The sequence below is a fragment of the Delphinapterus leucas genome, chromosome 7 (assembly GCF_059928025.1).
Source record: "Delphinapterus leucas isolate spDelLeu-1000000601 "Yukka" chromosome 7, BTC_Dleu_Yukka2, whole genome shotgun sequence".
Classification (NCBI taxonomy): domain Eukaryota; kingdom Metazoa; phylum Chordata; class Mammalia; order Artiodactyla; family Monodontidae; genus Delphinapterus; species Delphinapterus leucas.
The window spans coordinates 38,362,410-38,382,166 of record NC_143135.1 but is presented as its reverse complement, the minus strand read 5'-3'; the positions used below and the strand labels follow the sequence as shown (position 1 = coordinate 38,382,166).

The 19,757-nt window shown below is 46.8% G+C and overlaps 1 protein-coding gene across 14 annotated transcripts in view; it reads right to left on the bottom strand.

The window, feature by feature from the left end:
* Positions 1-19,757, bottom strand: part of ABCC8 (ATP binding cassette subfamily C member 8) — a 75,124-nt gene that overhangs the window by 41,638 nt on the left and 13,729 nt on the right. For 13 of the 14 annotated variants that reach the window (XR_016393812.1, XM_089915084.1, XM_022555639.3 and 10 more), the window contains 5 exons: positions 18,698-18,886; positions 11,092-11,256; positions 7,590-7,745; positions 2,775-2,909; positions 2,283-2,445 (listed from right to left, as the gene is read on the bottom strand). Coding sequence is in view for 13 of the 14 variants with exons in the window: in XM_089915084.1 (XP_089771210.1) it covers positions 2,283-2,445; positions 2,775-2,909; positions 7,590-7,745; positions 11,092-11,256; positions 18,698-18,886 (808 nt within the window). In the remaining variant the exon portion in view is untranslated. The remainder of the gene's footprint in view (positions 1-2,282; positions 2,446-2,774; positions 2,910-7,589; positions 7,746-11,091; positions 11,257-18,697; positions 18,887-19,757) is intronic. The other variant, XM_022555629.2, reaches the window with a different exon arrangement.

The window sequence follows — 19,757 nt, the reverse complement described above, 5'->3', positions numbered from 1 at the left end:
CTGACAGAGAGGCTGAAGAGGGCCTAGGGTGTGGACACTGGTTTCTCTGAGCTCCCCAGAGGCTCCTGCCTAATTTCTCCTGCCCTATCAAGTGCTCAGCCCAGGGGTGCTTGGAGGCCACAAGGTCATGGCTGAGGAACCTGGAGTGTCTTGGTGAGGAATCTAGGAAGACTGCCATGCTCATCGCTCCGTTCTGAGAAAATCAGCTCTTAGCAGGATTTTCTGCAGAAGGGTGCCATGGCTGGTGCCATGATGGTGGGTGGCCTGGCCACTGGTGCCTGGACCAGGACGCCATGGTCTGACTGGACACAAGGAAGTGCTCAGTGCAAGCCCCACCTTGTGAGAACCTTCAGGTTGGACGCTGGACACTTGAGCCCACCAGACCCCCTTGCTAGGCAACGTGACTGCCAGGAACACACAGATGACCTGAGGGACCACCTCATTCTCCATGCACCTCTCTGGGAGACACATCTGGTGCACCCTCCACTGCTGCCCAGCACTGCCATGCCCACAGGTGTGTCTCTTCCTGCCACACCAAGAGAACCAACTTCAGCCGGAGGTGGGGGTAGTCATAGTGCCTACCTCTCTTAATTTCCTTCCCTATTTCCCACTCCCGTCAGAGCCCATGCTGGGTTGTTTCTCCTCTATTCAGAGACAATAGCCTGAACATGGTGCCCATTGTGCCCTCAGTTTTCTTCACCCCACTTGGGTTCCTGGCTCTGGGTGGAAAACAGCATGAGGCTGGGAGTCTAAGAGATTCCAGAGGATCTAGTCTGAGGCAAGCCATTAACCTCAGAAGTGACCTCAGGAAGATGCCCCCGTCTGGGCCTCAATTTCCCATCTGTAAAATGGTTCTCCCAAGTTACAAAAACATTTTCCATTTATCTCTGCTTTGCCACATTCTGTGTAATTTCCACAGATCTATCTTTTTATTCACAAATTCTCTCTTCAGCTATGTTAATTCATTTAACCTGTACACTGAGTTGTTTTTTATTTCTTTTTTATTTTTTTCTCTCTGGGGGCTTCCTCTTGGCCCTTGCTACCAAAATGGCTCTTAAACTGGACAGATCAGGGGATCGGAATGAGGTTTTCTAGCTGCTAAATACCTGCATCCCAATTATGCACTTGGGCAGTAACTGCAAAGGGGTGGATCCATGGAACCACTAGACCGACTGTGAGATGAACTTGGGCCAGGACTCCATCCATCACCAGACCTCTATATGCCCACTCTGACCAGGGGGCCAGCTGAATTAATTTCAATAACTAAATTTTTAATTTTTAGAAGTTCTTTTGGCTTTCTTTTTGCTGTTTTGCCTTGTGCCTTCCTTTAATTATTTTAACACACTTATTTTGTTGGTTTTATTTTGTTTTGTTTTTTGGCCATGCCGTGCAGCTTGTGGGATCTTAGTTCCCTGACCAGGGACCAAACCCGGGAGCTCAGCAGTGAAAGCACGGAGTCCTAACCCTTGGACTGCCAGGGAGTTCCCTTAAAGCACTTATTTTATTATCTCTTTCAGACTATTCTACCATCTCGAGGTATTGAGGAACTAATTCTCCTATTTGCTGACTCTCACTCTGGTGGTACATCTTTTCTGGAGGATTTTTATTTCTTTATTATCAGCTCATTGTTTAACATGAGTATTTGCCACTGGAGTCCTATGTTCTCTGGAAAATGGTTTTAATATGCGTGTTTTCTGGGACCATAGCAGTTTTACCAGTTTTGGTCTTCTTTTCTCTATTTTCGGGGCTTGGGGTTCCCAAACAACTTGGTAAATGTAAATTCAGTCCCTACACCTGTGAGTACCTCAAGCTTGAGCTTTTGTTCTTTAAAGAGAAATTTTCTACCTCTCATGGCCCCAGGTAGATGGAAGCTTCCTTGCAGCTTCCTTAAGGCACTGGCAGCTCAGTCTGACTTATTGAAAAGAAGTCCTCACACTTGGGAGAATTCAAAACTGCTGTTATTTATTCATTTATTGCTGCCTCTCAATAACATATCAGCTTAATAAGACATCAAAGACCACATCTGTCTTTCTCATCACTGTACCTTGAGGGCCAGCCCAGGGACCTGCACGTAGCAGGCTCTCAATACGTTTGCTCGATAAATGGCTGAAGAACATTGATTTCTGGCAGCTCTGCTACAAGAGACAGTTTGAGGCTCTCCTGGACGGGATGATCCCCAAAGTCTCCTACTTCTGCCACCCCTACCTCCTCCCCCAGCCCTGGCACCCTATCCTGGCATGTAAGTAGCTGCACACAGGGCTGGCTGGTTGCGGGGGACTCACTGGAGATGGAGGTGTAGACGGCGAAGGCCCTGAGGCTGGTCATCTCCTTCTTGCGGGTCATCTCCACCCGCGTGCGGAAGATGTTCTCCCAGGCGTACAGCTTGAGCAGTTTGATGCCACGGAGCATCTCGTTGGTCTGCTTCAGCCTCTCGTTGGAATACTCCTGCCAGGAGTCACTGAGTCAGAGAAGGGTTTCTTTTGCCCCCATCCCACCCAAGAGGAAGGAGGTGAGTCAATGCCCTCACCATTTTACAGCCTCCGCCCAGCCTCCGTCTCCTCGGGGATGCTCCATTAATCCCATTTCACAAAGAAACCGAGGCCTGTACAGTTGAAGTGACCTGCTTAAGGTCAATCATAGTGTGGATGTGTGTGTGGGGCGCTGTTTGGTGACATCTGGGGGAAGAGTGAGGAGACCCACTAATGTAAGGGGAGAGGGAGCCGTACAGGGGAAGGATGGGAAAAGGGGGTGCATGCACACCTACAGATACTTACCAGTGTGCTCCGCTGGGCCTGGGAGAGCTTGGTGGCCACAAAATACTGGACTGGAGCCAGCAGAATGATGACAGCTGCTCCAATTAAGGCACTGATTCCAAGGATGTAGTAAAGGAGAATCACACCCACGATGATCTGAGGGAGGGTCATGGGAATGAGTTCCCTTTGATCTGGGGGCTTCCCTGCCAGGGGGTATTGGCACCCCCCCTCCCCACCTGGTAACCCAGTGCCCTAAAGTGGGACATGCCTTTGTGTCCAGCTTTCAAAAGTTTCTTGTGGGAAAGAGGAGGAGGTGTTACAAAGCAATTTCAGAAGGAGGGACTAACATGATGGGCTCTCACACAAGCAGAGAATTTCTGGGCTGGTAACTAATTGCATTTATCTGCAAGGCTGGCTGAGGCATTAACTCTCTCCATGTCTACTTTTGCAGATGGAGGTCTAAGAGGTGAATTTGCACAGTGAGTGACAGCACCTTTTGTTCTATTTGCTGGTTTTCAAGGTTGATGGTTCACTCTCATTGGAAAAAAGTGATACGTAAGCAAAGGAGCAAAATAGCTGTATCCATGCCAGACAAAACCAGTCCAGGGTCTAAGAGTTTACTTTTCATCCTTATGCTCCTGGTGTCTTTAATTTTTAGTGAATCTGGTAGGCATCCTCTAAAAAGAGAATTCATTCTGTTTCTAGCTTTATGTAAATGACAGCTGGCTTCTGAATATTTATGAGAAGTATAAATTACTCTTGCCAGCCCCCAAAGCATCAAGATGACAACTTCTCAGGTTGCCTTCAAAGGCAGACGCTTCTAAATTCAGGACTTATTCTAGAGGAACAGATGTGCTGCTTTCTTAATAGAAAACAAAAGTGTGTCTGGGTTGGCCCTGCACTCCCTGAGCCCTACACCAAATTGGCACTAGGCTCCTGCACCATCTCAAGGGCCAAAGAGTGGGTGGGTGGCTCTGTTGTGTCTATTAGTTAGAGAATGCCTCCTGCATTAGCAGGTTCCTAGGGGGCGGGTAAGTGACCCCTTTACCACCTGCCTCCCAGTGTTGAACTGATGTTAAATGCTGGCATGGATGGGCAGAGGAGCACATTAGGAGATGAAAAACCTTCCTGCTCTTGCTGGCCCCCACTCCCAACATCCTTCTGGAAAACTATCCCTGGCTTCCACTCTTTCCATTAGCTGTCCTCATTTGGAGGCAGTCGGGGTGTTGTTTAGCAACTTGGGTAGAGCAGGATACCAGGGAAGCTCTCAGACCACTGCCAGAGTCACCGCCAGGGCCCCGGCTGGGGGGTCGGTGTCTGCACGCCCACCACCTCCAAGGCTGGCAGCTGCTGGGGCAAGAGCTGGGGATGTGACGACTTCTACTGCCACCAGGCTCCTCCTCACACTTCAGCCACCCTTTGTCACGTTCCCCAGACCCTTCTGCCCCCTCTGCCCTTCTGCAGGGGTCTGAATGGACCCTGTGAGAGAACATACCAGAAATCAGGGATTCTGAGTGTGCAAAGCAAGTGTGGGGAATAAAAGGACTATTTCATCTCCTAGTCTCAGGCTAGGAAAGCAATCTCGTGTAGTGGTGGGGGAGTCTGCAGCCGAGTTTGAATGCAGTCCCAGCATTTACTGGCAGTGCAATCTTGCATCTCAGCATCTTCATTTTTAAAATGGTAATTTTAATTGCCGCTTTAGCAGGACTGTTGTGAAGATTAAATGAACATATATATGATAAGAACCTAGAATAGTGCCTGACACTTAGCTGGAGACAAGGTGGCTGACCTATTTTTAAAGATCTTTTTTTGATGTGGACCATTTTTAAAGTCTTTACTGAATTTGTTACAATATTGCTTCTGTTGTTTATGTTTTGGTTTTTTGGCTGCCAAGCATATGGGATCTTAGCTCCCCCACCAGGGATTGCAGGGATCCAACCAGTACCCCCTGCAGTGGAAGGCAAAGTCTTAACTACTGGGCCACCAGAGAAGTCCCTGACCCTCCTTCTTAAAAACAAACAAACAACCCTCATGGGATCTCTGTCACTAGGGAACCACAGAAAGGCGATACCTGGGTATGGTGCTCCTACCAGCTCACTGTGTGGCCCAGGGTAAGGTCCCTGCCCTCTCTGGGCCTCTGATGCCCATGGCATGAGGAAGCACAGAGGTCCCCACTCTGGTCAAGATCTTTGACATGGCTGTCAATAAGCTTCAGGGGGCCCGCAAAGCCCCTTAAATTGTAGGCAAAATGTGTGAATGCACATTTGTTTTTCTGAGAAGAAAGTTTCATTAGGTTTTCAAAAGTAGATGTAGATCAGTGGTTGCTTAGAGCTGGGGGCAGGGATGAGGAGTGACTTCCAGTGGATGTCGGTTTCTTTTTGGGGTGATGAAAGTGTTCTAAAATTGTGATGATGTTGCACAACTCTGTAAACATGCAAAAGTGAATTGTACACTTTAAATGGGTGAATTATATCTCAATAAAACTGTTATTTAAAAAAGTATATGTGAATAAAAAAGATTACAAATCAGGGTGAGCCCCTGGGGACAAAGGAACAGGGGCTCCTGAGCTAATTTCAATACCATCAAAAGCCTCATGTGCCCTGTGGCCAACCAGGCTCCACATGGAATCCTGACCTGGTCGAAGGAATTCTATCAATTCCGGTGGTAACACTGTGTCTTGAGGCTGGTCAAAGCTATAAGGGCAAAGGTACAGTCTTTGAGGAATTAAAACAGAAAATCAAATGATACTTCATGATAAATAAGGAAATGTAAGTACTTTGCGGAGGTAAAAATTCTTACCTAATCTCCCCCACCCCCCGCATCGCCCCCACCCCACCCCCAGCCCCGGTGTTGTGAGAGTTAATTACACAAGTGAGACAGGCTGGGCAGGCCAGTCACAGGGCAGGGGCTATCAGCTATTAGTTTTGTTAGCAATGGTACATGTGCAACAAACACTATTAATGATAGTAACCAGGGACTTCCCTGGTGGCGCAGTGGTTAAGAATCCGCCTGCCAATGCAGGGGACATGGGTTCGAGCCCTGGTCCGGGAAGATCCCACATGCCACGGAGCAACTAAGCCCATGCGCCACAACTACTGAGCCTGCGCTCTAGAGCCCGCGAGCCACAGCTACTGAGCCCGTGTGCCGCAACTACTGAAGCCCGTGCGCCGCAACTACTGAAGCCCGTGCGCCTAGAGCCCGTGCTCTGTAACAACAGAAGCCACTGCAATGAGAAGCCCCGCACACCGCAACGAAGAGTAGCCCCTGCTCACCGCACCTAGAGAAAGCCCACGCGCAGCAATGAAGACGCAATGCAGCCAAAAAAATAAAAATAAAAATAAATAAATAAATAAATAAAATTTTAAAAATAAAATAATAGTAACCATAACAATGCAGCAGGTCTGGTGGACAAAATCTTCCCAAACGGGTTGTTCAAGGAAACACAAGAGAAACGATAAAAGGCTGTGACTATTAGATGAGCTCTCCAGGCCCTTCTATAGTTTCTGTAGTCACTGATCCATCTTGGCAGAGTGGAGGGGGGCACAGGGATCCGGGTGTTGGTCAGTGGTAATAGGGAATGGCGTATATGGCTGTTCCCGTAAAAAGGACCATCAGATTTCTTGCCCTACATCCAATCTTGTCTAGCTGCCTCCCTATGCAAGCCTCTCCTTCTGTTTTTCTTTAGTGTCTCTTACATATAAACTTTACAGGTAAGGAAGACCAATATACATCACTTTAGATTAAGGTTTATGGAATCTACATCCCAAGAAGCAATGGATTCTGGATTGGTAAAGTTCTTGCATCAAAGTGAGCAAGTTAGAGGGCTGTGATGTTTACTTAGTGACCACTCTATGGCAGGCACTGTGCTTGGTGCTTTGCTTACATTATCTAATTGAATCATCAGAACACCTCCAGAGGGTAGGAATCATCCTCTTTTCCCAGATGAGGAAACCGAGGCTCAGATAGGTTAAGTACTTGAATCAGCCTGCCTCACCCAAGTCCAGACACTTTCTGCTATACCAGGCATCCCCTGTGAAGCCTGCAGGCCCTCTGGGAATGGATCTTGGATTTCAGTTTCCGGCCTGAGCACCAGAGTGAAGATTCATCTTCAGGCACACGGCAGGAATCACAGACTCTGTGGTGGAAGAGCTCCAGATGCGAGATGGAGCAGATGAGGCCAGGAGTCAGGTAAACCGTGCCGGGGATTCTCATTCTAGTGTTGGGGGAGCATGTGCCTCCTCCAGAGCCAGTCCCAAAAGTTGCCTGGCTTTAGGAAATGCCATGTTTTAGATTTCCAAAATTAACACAGGTTTATTGGAGAATTTAGAAACGCATAAACAAAATAAAAATCACTTGTAATCCCACCACGAGGACTTTCAGTTCTTTTTTCTCCTGTGTGAATCTGTACAAGTATATACGTGTGTATATTCCAATTTAGCAGGAAGCACACTGTGAATACTATTTTTAACTTACTCTTTTTGCTTAAAAATACATCGTGAACACTTTTCAACGTAATTAAGTACTCTGCTATAACATAACTTTTAATGTCTGTGAAAGTGTTCCACACATGATTATTCTATACATTTTTTTTAAGGTTGGCTACATTTTAAAAGTCTTAGTGACACTGCCTTCTCTGATCATCAAGAGAGATGGCTAGACCACTTGCAGAGTATAAGACAGTATAGACACCCAGGCATACACTCCATGGAGACCCCAAGGGGATAGAAGGTACAGGCAAACAAGGAATGGAAGATGGTGAGCTTCTGGCCACTGGGCATGTACCAGCGGATTCTGGTTTTGTGTCCCCCAATCCCCAACAAAGCACACATCCCTTACCTGTACTGGCATAGCCCAGAGGTTTGGGCACAAGAAGAAAAACCACATGAGCTGGTTGGTGTCGATGGCTACCAGGTTACAGATCTGCCCGGCAGTCATTTCCCCCATGGATAGGTTGGAGGTGGACAGGTGCATAATTTTATTGTAAATTTTGGTCTGGAAATGAGAGCAGAGTGTTTCACATTTGTCATCATCGACATCCTAATCACCACCCCAGATGCCACGTGTCTCTAACGTGCCAGGGTCTTCTCAGACATTCCCCCATGGAGCCCCAGAGCAGCTCTGTAAAGGGCACTGCATGATTGTTCCAGTTTTACAAATGGAGTCACTAAGGCTCAGAGAGGTAAAGGGCATTGACTATAGTTCAAGCAAGTCAGAGAGGCAGCATTCGCGTGAGGAATCTGTGCTAGCATGGCAAGCTACTTCCCCAGCAAGCAAGGCCTTTCCCTTGGAGACAGGACTTAATTAGCTTTTAAATCTTAAAAGCAGATTTTCACGTCCAGTTGTATTCTTGATTTACCGGAGGTCCGTGGAGAACACACTTTAGAGCCATAAAAATGATGAAGGGTGGCAGCCATCTGTTTTAATGCGGCTTCTTCACCCGGGAAAGGGGGTATGCTCTGGGGCCAAGTCCTGTCTTAACTGAGCCTTTAAATAATACAAGGATTCAGCCTGGGAATGTCTTATGTGAGACAAATGCTTGTGTCGATCAGCCCCAGCACCTTCCGGAGTCTGGCCACCCCAAGGACCTTGACCAGGGTAGATGCGGAGCAGCCATGGCAATGGCTCCCTGTGAACTCCGAACCTAAAAGCTCTATGTGCACGGTGACTGTGCCCCCCAGAAAGATGGCAATTGTCAGGCTCTGTGCCCTTAAACAAGGAAAAATGCATTCCCTTTAGGGATGCCTGCTCTTGAATGAAATTCTACTGTGCATTCTGTTGCAAGGTGGATTCCCAGCCCTTAATTCATCTTTTGTGTAAACCCAGGCTTTTTCATGGGTCAGGTCTGCTTAAAGCATGAACCTGTTCTGTCTTTTACGAGTTTATATGTACCATGGGTAAGGTTTAATATAATGGCAATGACTTTTTTGACAGATCTATGCTCATCTTAAGTTATGTGCAATAAGTCTTTAAAGAATAGTAATAAATCTAGTTTCAGTGAAGTAGGAACATACAGTAAACCATCAAATAAAGCATTATTAAGACCAGGATATAGAGAATTACATGACCGAAACCTGGTATATGTCAAAAATTATATATAATACAGGAATCTTGCTTCATAACTTTTCATGCAAGAACTGTCGTTGTTCTTAAACTCATGAAGACATAAACCCTTATCTATAGATTTCTGTAAATCTCTGAGAGGAAGAAGTTTTTTTCTAATTTGCTCCCATAATTAATGCCAGCATTTTCTTTCGGGGACATAATGAATTCGTGCAAAAGATTCAGACAGTTTAATAAAAATGATTACATGCTAATACATTAAAAAACCATATTTGGCTTTTTTAGTATAATTGGAAAATATTGGGCTAGTGTGTGATTTATGACAGAAATAGAAAGTAGATTTAATTACAAAACTGCTTGACTATGAAGTTGGCTGTTGTTTGTGGTGATACATGCCTGCCTGTCACTGGAGGGGGTCTGGACAGAGCTTGGGATTTTAGAGAGGTTTTCTGAACTAGCAATAGCTTGGTTCTCCTAGATCTGAACCCCTATGAGTCTTAGAGGGTCTTAGATTTTCCTGGGATCTTTCTACCATTCTCACTTGATGACATTCATGAGGAAATGAAAAACCACTGGAGATGGACAGCTCCACAAGCTGTGCACTATACAACTCCAGGGGGCGCCACTCACATGGACTATATCAAGATAACCAGAGTTTGGACCCAGACACAGTCTCCAGCCCAGGCTATACCCTTCTCTTCTCAGTTCCTTTTCTGCAATGCCTCTGATCCTGGCTCCCAGAGGACCAATCAATGTTCATGATTCTGAGAAACATTTCTGAAGAGTGAGCTGGCTTTGGGATTGAGTCACAACTTCCTAGTGTTCTACTGACTTCATGGGAATTGCTGGGTATGGCAGAATCTACCAGCTGCCCTCCACTATCCATTCTTTTCTTTCTGTAAGAAGAATTTCTAGCAGGGCATATATGGCTGTCAAGAATAAAGGCCAGGGACTTCCCTGATGGTCCAGTGGTTAGGACTCCACACTTCCACTGCAGGGGGCATAGGTTCGATCCCTGGTTGGGAAACTAAGATCCCACGTGCCGTATGGTGCGGCCAAAAAAAAAAAAAAGAAAAAAAAGAAAAAGAATAAAGACCACACTTTCTAGCCTCTCTAGGTATAGCCATGTGGCCAGTTTCTCCCCAGTGGGATGGGAGAGGATCTGCGCAACTTCCGCATCATGATTTGAAAAGACATTAGGTCTTCCTATTGTCCCATCTTTCTTCTTGTCGGTTTAAATGTGGACACAATAGTGGCAATTTCAGTAGTCACATTAAACCATGAGACAAAGTCATGTAAGAAGGCTGGCAAAGCAACATTACAGAAGGAGCCAAGGTCTCTGATGATTGTATAGCTGCCGCATCAGCCCTGAGTAAATGTGCAAAACAAACTTTTATCCTATTTAAACCACTATCACACTGGGTCTCTCCATTCCAACAGTGGAACCAAAATTCTAATGAAAACACTGGGGCTTGGGGCTTCCCTGGTGGCGCAGTGGTTGAGAGTCCGCCTGACGATGCAGGGGACACGGGTTCGTGCCCCGGTCCGGGAAGATCCCACATGCCGTGGAGCAGCTGGGCCTGTGAGCCATGGCCACTGAGCCTGTGCGTCCGGAGCCTGTGCTCCGCAACGGGAGAGGCCACAACAGTGAGAGGCCCGCGTACCGCAAAAAAACCAAAAAACAAAAAACACTGGGGCTCATCACCACCTTGCCTAATGGGACCCTGAATCCTTCCTGACCTTGACCATCCTTTCAACCGGCTCTGAGAAGGAAGCCACAGCAGACAGGAACAAGAACCTAGACCCAGGGACTTACCAGGCCGGGTACGTCTCTCTCGTCATGACCCAAGATTTAAGAGTTCAAATAGATCTTACAGTCTATCTAGTCTTGGTATGTCAAACGTGCTTCTTTGTAACCAAAGAAGACTGTCTGGTAACAGAGCCCTGGAACAATATTTATAGAAGGATTCTTAGGCTGCACTTGCATTCAGCAGGAAAAAGTGCTGTGATTGATTAGTGATGTCTGTCCCATTCAAGGCTGAGCAGTTGACATCTCAGATCTAGTCCAAGGCAGAACTAGGGCTAGAACTACTACATTTCCCAAGACCAGCCCAAGGCACTCTCCACTATGTCACACTGCCTTGTCAATGGTTATCGTTTCAAAACACTGTTAAAGGGTAACAAGAAAATAAATGCACAGCAGAATCATTCTTGAGTGTCCGTGAGGACAAATAATGCAGTTCTTATTGTGAAGTGAAAAGAATAATCATTCAAGTACCTGTATGGCTCCTCTCAAGTTAATTCCAGTTTCAACGGCGACGTAGTACGATGCTTGCAGAAATGTCCTTTGCAGTAGGAGGGTAAGGAACAGAAGCACGGCTAAGACGTAGGCATTAGCAAGGAACTCTTGGGATGAGACAAAGTAAACCCCGAGAAACTGTGTCTGTTGGAAAGAGAAATTCAGAGGTGGCAGTCGTGGCCAGCAAAATGACTGCCATTGGTACCTGTTACTGGGCCATAGAGGCCATTATTATAGGACCCTCCATGCTTGCAAGCCTTGGGCAACTGTTTATGAGTGAAAAATCAGACTAGCATTCTTCTAACTATAGGGAGGGTTGCCTATACTCTCCCCATCAATAAACTTAGGTGAACAGAATGTGGCCCAGTTCTAACCTCATGCCCATACATATGACTCAGCTTTTCGGCCACCAGGCCAGGGGAGCTCACTCTGAATAGGACAAGAATAAATAGAGCGAATCACAGAGCAGCCAAAACTAGAACTGCTAGAACAGATCCCACGACGTATGTTCTCTGCTACAAAAACAGAATCAGCTGAGGCCTTGTCCCACATTCACCAACAGCGCGCACTATAGAAGCTTCTGGGGAGAAAGACCAGCAGAAAACATGGCAGTAGTGCTCCCAGGCGAGAGATGGGAACTCATTGCCTATACTCGACTATTTCAGGCCCAAGCGCCCCAGCCTTGTGGGCTCCTGGGACCTCCTTTTAAATGTAAGGCTTCCTGCACCTCCAGCAAGATCTCAGATGATAAGCAGTGGGGGAAAAAAAAACCCAAACACTTTGACTTCATTGCTAAAGATACCAGGGAACAACAGCATGTGTTTCTAAATTCATCAACAGCTCCTGGGACAACTTTGATCTTTATTAAGTCCATGGCTCCCCAGCAGAGCCACATCAGTGTTTCCATGAAGACATAGCTCTCCCCTTCCGGAGACTCTGCCCTGAACTTTGCAAGTGATTTGGAAGGGTGTGGGAACTGTTGCTGCGGGATAAACAGTGGTGGGAACAAAGTGCTGAGAAGGAGCCTGATGGCATGTCCACACCAGAGCAGGCTGAAAGGGTCAGGATTCTAAGCGAAGTCCTGTTCCTAGAGTCAGAAATTCCTACATCCTGGATACAGGCCTTTCTGATGGTAGAGAAGATCTTGTCTCTTGGTTCAACAGGCCCCTTTAACCAGCTCTCACAGCTCCATGGAGCCGGTCCTGGTTACAACTGTATGGCCCTTCCTCTGTGGCATGGGGTCTCTCCCTTTTGGGGACAGCGAGGAAGCAGATATAGGGAGAAGTGAGGTCTCTTAGAAGGGGGTCCTACTGACACCTGAAGCCCCTGACTCTGTCTCATTTGTTAAAGTACAACAGGAAAAGGGAGAAGGGAGAAGGGAGAGGGTGGGGATGGCTGGAAGCAGCAAAATGGACCTTAAAACTAGGCCACATGGCTTAAGAACCCGACCTTACAGGGAAGCAAGGGGCAGGATACAATATTTACCGGGTGCAACGCTCACAATACGTAATGAGAAGAGTACCATTATTAGCCCAATTTTACACATGAGGAAATGGAGTTTCAGCATGGTTAAGTGGCTGGCCCAAGGTCACATGCTGATAAAGGAAAACAACACGTGAACATGAACCTGTATGATGCCAAAATCACTACCGTAGATCCACTACTTAAGCCTCATCCAGTCTTTTGACCTTGAGTCTCCTACTGTCAGCTACAAGCCTGTGACTTGTGGGGGACTGAAAGATGCCCACCTGCATGGTTCTGGGTCAAAAATGTAGTCACCCGGGCTTGGGAAAAACCTGGTCCTGTTTAACATGCCTTGGAATTCTTCTGTTCTACCAGCCTCTGTAGAGACCCAGCTCTGGAGAATAGAGTCCATTATTTTAAAGCCACAAAGCACATCATGGGGGTTTATCCCAAAGGAAATAATTTAACATAAGGAAAGAGCTGTATGTGCAAAGATGTACTATCTCTGGATTATAGCAGGGGGAGAGTGCAAAAATCCATGTAAATACCTAACCACAGGGAATGGGTAAGTATATTAGGATGCTCATGGGAACGCTATGCAACCAAGAACACCAGTTACCATGAAAGCTCTCGAGCAGCACGGAATGGCGCTCATTCACTGTGTCACAATGATCAGAAAGCACATACGCTGGGGAATGAGGGCTAGAAAACTCAACCGATCTCATTGGTTAGGCTGTGGGTGCGACTTATTAAATGCACTCATCAGTACTTGTACATTTTCCACAAAGCAACAAGTTCTCACTTTTCAGGTCTAAAGGCAAAGCCTTGACCCCTTCCCCTAACAACACACACACCCTAGGGTCAGAAATAATATTTATTTGGATCAAGAATTTTGTGACCTGTTAAAATGAAAATCTGCTTGCAGGTATAAGTCATTGATTGGGTCATTATTTGATCTCTCTTCAAAGAGACAGCGTAAAAGAGATGGAGGCCAGAATAGCTACATTTTGATTAAGAAGTGGGTTGTAGACTAGCCAAAGAGGGCTAGGATGCTGCCCAAGGAAGGCAGGCCCTGGGAAGCTTCAAATGGCTGTGAGAGCACTGTGAAGACTGGAGAGAAAAGGCCAAGGACTTACAACTTGACATTTGGCGGGTGGTAAATGCTTTGGAAGATCAGATGTCCTTGTCTCACATTTTCACAAGCTCTCAGGGAGGAAATCGTGTTTGTTTCCAGGGGTTTCCCCAGTAGCGCTCAATAAATATGTTTTAAATTAATCAATGCATATGATCTTCATCCCCCATCTACTCTTTATAGAAGCTATACATTTCCCCATTTTACAGTCGAGCCAACAGAGGCCTGCAGAATGTAAGTGACTGTTGAAGGGCGCAGAGGGAGTTTGTTGCAGAGGTAGGCCTAGCACCCAGGACTCTACAGGTCTGATTCCCGTTGCCCCTGCCTGGCCAGAGGTATGACTGGAAAGCCTCCTTTCCCTTGTTCTCTGGAGCTTAAAGGAGAGGGGGACACTTGGGATCTTGCTTCCAATTTTGGCAAGGGCCAAAAAGTGAATTGCTTGTAGGTCCCAGTTCCGGGAGGCCCTGGATAAAAACACTGAGAACTGTCTTTGACCACTCACAGACCAAGGCACCCAGCCATCCATCCACAACCATTTGACATCGTGGTTTAGAGCTTAGACTTTGAGGTTAGCCATATCTGAGTTTGAATTCTGACTCATTAGGTTAGCTACTGTGTCCTTAGTAAGTTCCTCAACCTCTCTGAGCTTCAGTTTCCTTACCTGAAAAATGAGGCCATTAAGGGTTTCTACTTCAGAGTTGTTATGAGAATCCAATGTGACAATGTAGGTAACAAATTTTTTTAGTAAGTGTAAGCAGTAACAGTAACATCTACATTATTCATTGAAGAATAATCTCTCCTGTGCCTCCTGGGTGTCAGGCACGGAGCTGGGCACATAGAGGTCAGACAATGCAGGTCCTGTCTTAGGAGACTCAGGGTCAAGTTGAGGAAAAAGAAAAGGGGTGCTTTGATGGTGCAAGCATAGGATATTATGGGAGCACAGAAGAGGAGCATCTAATTCAACCAGAGGAAGGCTTCCTGGAGGAGGTGACATTGGAGATGCATCTTGGCAGCTGAGATGGGGTTAGTGATGCGCGCCAGACCAGAGCAGCTCATGGGCATTGTTGTAAAGAGACCAACCCACATGCTGACATCACAAAATCATAGAAATGCATATAAGTTCTCAAAGTACCCACAGTGATAGCCACAAATATAGGCGTCCAAATGGGGACACAGATATACACAGAAAGAGACATACCAAGAGACACAGGGACAAACAGAAGGAACATACGCATACACCCATAAGCAGGTCTCAGGAGAACTCATTCAGAAACAACACACACTCACTAACCTACACATGACTCCCACCGAGGTTTAGAGGCCATTCGAAGCTTTGGCCCTGAGATCAAACCCAGACTATTCTTTTTCTCTCTACTCAGCTCACAGCCTAGAGCAGTGCTGGCAGGTTTCAGATGCCAGCAGTTCTTTATAAATCCTTGCCCGCCTGACAGATCAGAGACATTCATGGCAGGTGACAGATTGTTGGAGGGGGTTGGGTGAGAGAGGGGGCTGGAAAGAGATCTCTTGTGGGTTGTGCACAGCCTGGGTCCCAGCTTTCCTTGGGGAGTGGCAGGGGGACAGGAGTGTCAAAGATCTAGCAAGCTATATGACACTTCCAACAATAAAAGAAGAGATAAGAAATGCTTGTCCTTGAAGATGCCAAGGGCGGTATGATTCTTGCCAACTGTGAGTATCCCGGCAAGGGAAGACAGGACAGGGCAGCCACTGATAATAAAGTAAACAATGGGCGCCTGGCTGTGCTGACTGCAGCAGGATGGATTCAGGCTGAGCAGAAAGAAGGGCTTTCTCACTGAGAGGGTTGTTAAACATTGTGACGTGTAGCTAGAGAGCTTCCTTCTTTGTTCATAAAGACCAGAATAGCACCTGTCTCTCTGGGTTAGAGCTGCCTGCCGGGAGGCAGTGGGGTGAACCAAGTAACATTTTTTTTTTTTTTTTTTGCGGTACGCGGGCCTCTCACTGTTGTGGCCTCTCCCGTTGCGGAGCACAGGTTCCGGACGCGCAGGCTCAGCCGCCATGGCTCACAGGCCTAGCCGCTCCGCGGCATGTGGGATCTTCCGGGACCGGGGCACGAACCCGTGTCCCCTGTATAGGCAGGCGGACTCTCAACCACTGCGCCACCAAGGAAGCCCTGAAGTAACTTTAATAAATGACCCCTTTCCCCCACTTTCTGGGCCCAGAAGCCCAAATGAGAATTAAGCCATATCCCAAGCAACCACACGATTGAGGACTCTTTGTTGCTGACACTGGAGACTATATTTACTTTCAACTCTCGTTTCTATGTCTGTAATTTGCTGATCGTATTTGGGCTGCAGGGAACAAATATTAAATTTGATAAGGCCTGCTGCCACTGAGGCAGTGCCATCTGTCTCGGTGATTTATGTGCCAACAAGTAACTGAGACAAGAGCGTTCCAATGAGAGGGCAGCAAATCCCAGGGTTTGTGTATAAACAAAGAGAAAAGAGAAGGCAAAGCTAACATTCAGATGAACTAATATTCTAAGTGTTGTTCTCACCATCTCTTTGACACATCCGCCGTCAGAGTTCTTAGGCGACTGGCATAAGAGTTTTGGGAGACATAGGAAGGAGAAGACGATGTGGACAAGCTGATAAGGGCTCTGGCTGGTGTCACTTCCCCCTAATATTAACAACTGGCTCCATGCTGCTGCAGTTTTATCAATATGGAGTATTTGGGGGTCACCTAAGGTCAGACTGAACCTGAAGGTGACACTCCTGCGGACAAGAGAAGCAGTCTCTTTCCCCCTCTTTTGAGGCCAAATAAAGTTCAGCGGCTCAAAAGCCACTGAAGTCTAAATAAGCAAAAAGAGTCTTCAAAGTTTTTTTTTTTTTTTTTTAGGCTTTCTCAAGTTTCTTTTTTAAGAAATTGATACATTATTTAAGCATTTTCTAAAAGCATAAAAATTGTGAAGTACAGTAAAGTTTTCGTAAAATTTATTTCAAAGCTAATAGTGCTCACATTCTTGATTGAACAAGAAATCTACCCATCTTAGCCTAGCCAACTCCTATGCATCTGTCAAGGTCCCATTCAAATACCCTCTCCTCTATGAAGCTGTCATGATCACTGGCTGAGTTAGTCACTCCTTCTTCCCATAGTTCCTTGTATCTACTTCCGAGTAGTAGTATTTAACACATGGTATAAAAATATTTTATTTAGATTTCTCTCTCCTCCATTGGGTTTCACAATCCTTGGAGCCAGCGGTGATGGCTTGATAATAATAACCAATTTAGCATCATGATTGTAAATGCCCAGACTATGGAGTGAAAGAGACTTGGTTTCAAATCTTGACTCTGTCACTAACTAGCTGAGAGACCCTAGGGAAAGTTACTTAACCTCTTTGAGCCTCAAGTTCCTCATCTGTAGAATGGGAATTAAAATACCTACCTTATAAGTTGTATGGTTATGTGAATTATATCTCAATAAAACTGTTACAAAAAAAACTTACCCTAAAGGGCTGTTTTAGGGATTAAATGAGATAGCAAATGGATAACTTCTGCACACAGCCAGGCATGTATCAAGCAGTCAATAAATGGTTGTTATTATTGTTAATCTCCTCATCGTAACCATTGCCTCTATATTCTGACAGCCTAACCCAGGTCTGGCACATGGTAGGGTTCAATAATCATTTGCTGGGCTTCCCTGGTGGCGCAGTGGTTGGGGGTCCGCCTGCCGATGCAGGGGACACGGGTTCGTGCCCCGGTCCGGGAAGATCCCACATGCCGCGGAGCGGCTGGGCCCGTGAGCCATGGCCGCTGAGCCTGTGCGTCCAGAGCCTGTGCTCCGCAACGGGAGAGGCCACAACAGTGAGAGGCCAGCATACCGCAAAAAAAAAAAAAAATCATTTGCTGAGTAAATCAGACAAACAGACTTGGAGTGTCTCATATTCCCGGCCAAAAGTACTCAGCTGATTAATTATACCTCTGGAAAAAATTCATATGAACCTCCTGAGGATTAAATGGTATCTGCAATTTTGGAGCCCACGAGATGAATAACACTACACAAGGGAGAGTCGTAAATTAGTAGTCAGATCCCTAATTAGTAATTCCCTGCATCATTTTTGGACTGTCTATTTGTGGTTAAAAGGTTATAATGATGTTCCTGCTGGGAAAATAAGACTCTGAATTTTATTAGAGGTGAAAAGTTTTCCGCTTCGTGACCATCTAAACCTAAGTGGCAGCAAAGAAACAGATGGAAGAATTAAGTACTCCACCCTCACCCCCAGAGTGGATGTTATTGCCCCAAGGAAGGAAACTAAATCCCAGAAAGATTTTTCTGTCGCTGTTGTCCGACAAATTTCAGTCTGTAGCATCTTTAGAGCTGGAAAGGCCATTGGATATCATCTAGTCCAATGGGCTTCAAATATTTTTAAGACATGGAACTCTTTTTAAAAAAGAAATTTTAATGGGCAAGTCTAACATACTAATAAAACTGGGGCAGCTTTTAATAAAATTTGTAGTGGAGGGAGAAAAAGCCCTACACACGGAGGTTTCCCACTCTCCTCCCCCCAACAGCAGCCACCAAGATGGCCCTGCAGAACCTTGAGTGCTGTGCATATACAAAACTGAAGAAGATAGATCCCCGAAAAGTTATTTAGAGTCTGTTAAGATGACATGAACTAAAAGCTAACAAATAGAAGCTCTAGACACTGGATAAACAAATGCACTTCCTGCAACCTTCTGAATGATGACGTAACTGAGAGAGGTATTATGGTGACTATGGTATGGTGAAAAGAGCAAGGCGCCATAAATCCTCTAGGGGCACAAGCTTGCCTTCTAACATTTCTGTTGACCAGATGCAGAGCATCTCCTAGAGGGGGATATTGCTAAGGGCTCTGTGCGTCATAAGGAGCTGCCCCGTTGCAGCCACAGCTCACACACTTCGGCCTCTTGCCCTTTCTCACCCGTGAGTGAAAACCTTGCAAAGGGTGCCCTGCTCTACCCCTCGGTGGCCTACCTTGGGCTGGAAGACGCGATCCTCCTTTCCAAGGTGGTCCACGATTCCAAAGATGCACAGTGGCCCAGCGAAGCCCAGCAGGTCAGCCAAGATGCGGAAAGTGCTGCTGAGGACCAGGCGCCTCCCGAAGGCATGGCAGAGGGCCTGCCAGATGGCCCGGGCACCCTGTGTGCTTTGCATGTCCTTCCGCTGTCCAGAGAGACCCATGGCCAGGTCAGAGTGGCTGAGGGCCCGTTCACAGCAGGGCCCAGCTTCCCAGGGAGCTCCTGGCTCCTGCTGCCTGGGGAAACCCAGTGGCATCTGCTGCAAAAAGGCGAACTCCAGGAAGACATTATGGAACCACCAAGTGTGTGGTTGTGTGGGTCCACATGGGGACCCAACATGGTCCAGATGGGGAAACTGAGGCCAGATGATGGATCAAGGTCACACAGCTGGTCAGGGCCTACGTGGTGAGCACAGCACTGTAATGCTGTGATGAACTGTACTGAGGGAGTAAATATGCCAGTCCAGTGCCGCTGTGTCTGCCTCAGTGTCTCCCCTTGATGCCAGGGCAGAAGCAGCGAAGGAGCACTGGACTGGGAGTCAGGCAACCGGCTCTACTACCTACCAGCCGTGGGCCAGCTCTGGGGAGGTCACAGCCTTTCTCAGGGCCTCAGTTTCCTCATCAGTGATTTGGAAAGATGCCTGCCTAGCTCAAATCATAGAGTTATTGTAAGGATCAGGCTACTAATGCCCCTGCTCTCCAAATGGATGAAAATTCCCACCTTTACAGTCACTGGGCTCCAAAAGGAAGAGCACAGGGCATGGGAAATCAGTACCTCCCTTCAGGGCCTCAGTTTCCCCACATGGACAATGAAAGTGTTAGTTAGACCAGATGAGCTAAACTGTGAGGGCCATTCCAGCTGTGACTGTCCTATGAGTCTTTGGTCTTGGACTTGTCCCTGGTTCACTGTGTGACTTAGGGCAAGCCTCTTCCTCTCACTGGGACTCAGTTTCCCCACTGTCCCATCAAGGGTTTGACCTGATACTTTCTGATGTCCCCATCTGTGGCTCTAAACCA